Consider the following 4600-nt stretch of genomic DNA (forward strand, 5'->3'; position numbering starts at 1 on the left):
GAATTGCTTCTAAAAGGATAAATGCAGTTTTTAAATAATATTCAATGTATACACAGGTAATCTTTTTGTGTTTCGACACAGTCCCCATATTTAAAGTGTAATTTGTCAACCTCAGCGTAGTGACTACAGTCGGAAACCAGGTTGAAATAGAACAAAAGAATCGAAGCTCTTTGTTAGAGAAGGCGATAAATGTTTACTGTATTGTTTACTATAGTGACAAATTTTTTAAAAGTTAATAGAAACAAACAAAATTGCAATTTTCTTCTCAATTACGAGGTGTTTTATTTTAAAAACACCATTTGCATAAGTTTTCAATTTATTTAGTACATAGTTAGCAGAACAATTAGATATCATGTCGACGACATGGGTATCTTTCAAGTTGGATGACAAAAATGCATAACCTCCGATTTTTTTGAAAAAAATTACCACGGCCGGAAACCATATCAATCTATTACTTCAGTAATTTTCGTGTCTGCCCTTCCATTGTGTGACTGAAGAAAAAATTCCAAAAATGGGTAACAATTGTATCGAAAAGAGAAAATCGAGTGCACCGTTTTATGTTAGGGCGTGTTTGAGTTGAGTATTTTGTCTTGATATCGTACAAAGCAAGAATATTTCATACATCGTCTCGCTTCAAATTCTATCATTTTTATACATTAAAGCTACAGGTTGACGTTATAACACAAAAAAATCACAGTACTAAAAGATGAAATATATAGGTCAAGTGAAATACCTATCTAATGAGTCACAAAAACAGAGAAGGTGTGTTCGAATAGCTATTTTTTTACTGAAAATACTTGACGACAGTCTTTCAAGTTGGATGATGAAAATGCATATCTTCGAAAAATTCCAATTTTTTGTGTGTGATAACTAGAGTTTATAGTCTTCATACACTAAAGAAATCTAGTCTGCCCTTCCACGAAATATTTATTTAGAATTTTTTTAAATGTTTATGAATTTTCGAAAATTCCACCTGACAACCGATCAGACAATAGTTTTAAGTTGAATCAATGCAGACAAGATTATTAACTGATGCTCATTAGCTAGTTGATACATTTGTCTTTAAAAATACAACTGACATATAAGGATCGTAATGGTGCAATATGGATAAATTTATCGGTTTCCAAGAGCAAAATTGGTAGCGCGTCATCCCTACAATGGCTTCCGTTTCTACGATTGTGAAAATGAACTGGCGTAATGGGGAGATAATTTTGACGAAGTAGGATCCTGACTGACTATATCTTTGCGTAACATGTCTATAAATATGATAATTTATCATTCACATTTGCATTCTTAGCAACTGTTAAATGGTATCTCGATCGACAGTTAGAACTTACTTTAGCCATTTACTACAACTAACAGCCATTTGATCTCGATATCTGAAACCAACAAAAAGGCTCACACAAAGAAATAAACTAACAAGCATCACTACTATAATTGGCCCTGTCGGAACATATGAAACAATTTGTAGTTTGGGCTTGCATCCGATTTCGCTAAGTGATAGCTCAGATATAATTCTCCCCCGTAGTGAAGGTGGATTGTAGCATTTAAGATCATACAGATATTTATAACGAGTTAAAATTGTTTTCTCTCCATGCATATATCTAAAAGAAGATGCAGTACGATTTATAATGTATTTTTGTAAAAAGTCTTGAAAATGCTTTACTTCACAATCACACCGAAATGGATTATTTCGAATATTAACTGTTAGTTTATCACAAATGCTACTGATCAATTTCGTGAATCCAAATAGTCTGAGAGACGATATGTTATTATAACGTAAATCTACAAATCCCTCGGGGCTATCACCGTAACGGTTGTGGCTATCGTGACAAATTATAGGATATAAATCGTCTATTAAGTTGTGACTTAAATCTAAATATTTCAAATATTTTGATTCTAGTCTCCATTCCTGAACATGTTTTGGTGTTTCTATTATACTGGCGGCACTAAAATTGAGGGTTTCAATATTAGGATACATAGATTTATCAATCCGTCTAGTGAATGGTTGAATTATTGAAAAACTTTTCTGCAAATGTCGAAGATATTTATAGGTACAGGTGCGTTCACGGAAATTAGGTCGCGCTTGAAAGGTTTCTAATCGTGAACGTTTATTCATATTACCAATCCAACAAGATATGTTGTATTCAATTATCTTTACTGCGTTTACATTACCACACTGAAAAGCTTGAGTCAAATGTTTTGCTCCTTGAAACTGTTGAAAATCATATTGAGACATATATATCACTGAATTGACCAAAGTGAAATATTTCATACTATCAGGTATTGTATCAATAACATCAGATGTTGCTTCGGATGTAAATCCATTCAAAACACAGTTTGATATTCGTAATGAATGGAGCAGACGTGCTCTGCCAGGGTATGGAAAGAAAACGCTTCCATTATAGCCACACGTTATGTCAACAGAGAATGACATATTTTCTTGTATTCTTGATGTGAATCGACGAAAATCAAGAAAGTTTAAAACAGTGTTGTTGATATTGCAGATTATCTCGATATAGTATTTACCAGGTTTGTTTTGTTTTGGTAATTCATTCATATAACAATATTGATCCCAGGGTTGTAAGATAGAAAACGAAATATTGTTCAGTACATGTACTGACAGTTGAGGTGATTTCTTTGTTGATTGCATCTTGTTTTTGTTTTCAGTCGTCACATGTTGAAAATATAATATACACAGTAGGATTGTTACATAAAAACGGTATGTTTGAAGCAAACAAAATCCCATAGTGTACTCGCCGCTTGTAAACACTTCTATATCTGTATATATTGTTATGATACACAGAGCAGGAACCGTTCACGATTTTTTTCGCACTGGAAAGTGAGCAGCAGGAATTAGTTCAACTGTTGAAGGGCTTCTTTACAATGTTATTGCTGTCAAACAAAATAAATTGCAAGTTAAACAGTTTAAATAAACAAGCATATACAATTTTAATTCTATTCCGTCAAGAAAGATAATTAATTCCTTTTAATTCCTTTTGTATTTCCTTATGTTCAACAGAGGTACTGTCTTGTTTCTCGCTTTGTGATAATATCTTGTGGGAAAACCCTTTATGGTTCCATGGTCATGTTGCATATATAAAGATCGTAATTTGCCATTGTTGACAAAACATTCTGAAAATGTATATCTGACGTCTGACAGACACCGATAGAGGAATTCCTTCAACAGTTCCTCCTAAAATGTTATTCTTTCAATATAAAATGTTATTAACATTACTATGCATTCTCTTACACAATACACTTTAAGCATGTGTAAAACATATACTTGGCCCTCTTGTGCTATAATATCTCCATGGAGGTTTTGAAAAGTTAAAAGGCATGCATTTATTTCAATCGTGTTTATGGAAGCGTTCAACCATTTCGCTCTTCATAACTTTCTCGTGTATTGTGTGGTGTCAACTCTGCGCCGTTTGTCTATGGTCCCGTGTTCCTGGGTATTTTTGCTTCGAGCATCACTGAATAATTAAATTGGAATGATAATCTTATGTGTTCTATTCAATGTTATTAGTTGTCATATACTTTGAATCGTCTCGGTCGAATTGCCATAGAGGATTACATTTAAAAGATATATACATGCTTAAAGTATAATATGTAAAAGCTTCAAAACAATTATCAAATAAACTAGCAACTTAAATAATTATACCTACCTTGCTAAATTCGAAAACTCGCATCGAACTAACTAGCATCTTCATTCCTGCTATGTTAAAATTCAAATCATCCCTAAAATGTTAGAATAAAGTACACAAACAACTAGTTTAATTATACATATACTGGTACAATTCTTGGAATCATCCGTATCAAAATCCGGGATAAATATCGTGTTATAAATCATGTTATATAATAGTTCTTTTATCAAGGTCTAGTGCATCCTTCTTTTGTAGAATTACTAAATTGTCATTATTATAAGGCAAATTAAGGCCGCTATTAAAGCGATTAAAAGAGAGGCGAAAGATACCAGAAGCACATTCAAACTGATAGAAATTAGAAAGAGACCAACAAACAACTTGTTTTGAACAAAAAAAGTATAAAACAATCAGAAAACAATCTAACTTATGAAAATACAATGAATTGAATGCAATATCTATGGTACGATTCTTCACATCAAAACAAATTAGTCCACTCTGGATATTGGATAATTTTATATTATAAGTTTTCCAATAAATAAGGAATTTTTATATTGCTATGTATCAAATTTCAATTTTGATTCTTTCATATTTCCATAATTAAGTGAATATGACAGGCAGACTCAGTATCGATAAATTGCCTTCTTCCACCATTCAGGAATATAATTCTAGCTATCTTCACTCAACTGCCGAGGTTTTATATCATAATTGGACTGTTATGTACTTGCTTGTATAGATTATTAGTTTAAAACATAGCTTATCAGTTTCCAATCTATTAACCCACGAGCATACTTGCGAAGGATGTAATATGAACTCACTCTCTTTCACTGCGTCTATTTCCTTATAAGTTTGTTTTGTTAACGATTTATCAAAAAAATCATAAAGCCACCCCTAATATGGTCCATTGAATTGTCCTAGATACGAAATGGCTACTATTATTGTAGATTTGTTCATTT

The 4600-nt window shown here is 32.3% G+C and overlaps 1 protein-coding gene across 1 annotated transcript; it reads right to left on the reverse strand.

The window, feature by feature from the left end:
* Positions 1-355: 355 nt before the first annotated feature.
* Positions 356-3760, reverse strand: LOC143080785 (uncharacterized). Its single transcript, XM_076256814.1, has 2 exons — positions 3669-3760; positions 356-2895 (listed from the first exon to the last, which is right to left on the reverse strand). The coding sequence occupies exon 2, from the start codon at positions 2747-2749 to the stop codon at positions 1334-1336; it is 1416 nt and encodes a 471-aa protein (XP_076112929.1). The 5' UTR covers positions 2750-2895; positions 3669-3760; the 3' UTR covers positions 356-1333.
* Between the last annotated feature and the right edge of the window lie 840 nt (positions 3761-4600).

Source organism: Mytilus galloprovincialis, chromosome 6 (assembly GCF_965363235.1).
Source record: "Mytilus galloprovincialis chromosome 6, xbMytGall1.hap1.1, whole genome shotgun sequence".
Lineage (NCBI taxonomy): Eukaryota > Metazoa > Mollusca > Bivalvia > Mytilida > Mytilidae > Mytilus > Mytilus galloprovincialis.

What these genes read in the sequence shown, in the direction of transcription:
- LOC143080785 (XM_076256814.1), bottom strand. Translation starts at nt 2,749, where the DNA reads ATGGGATTTTGTTTGCTTCAAACATACCGTTTTTATGTAACAATCCTA.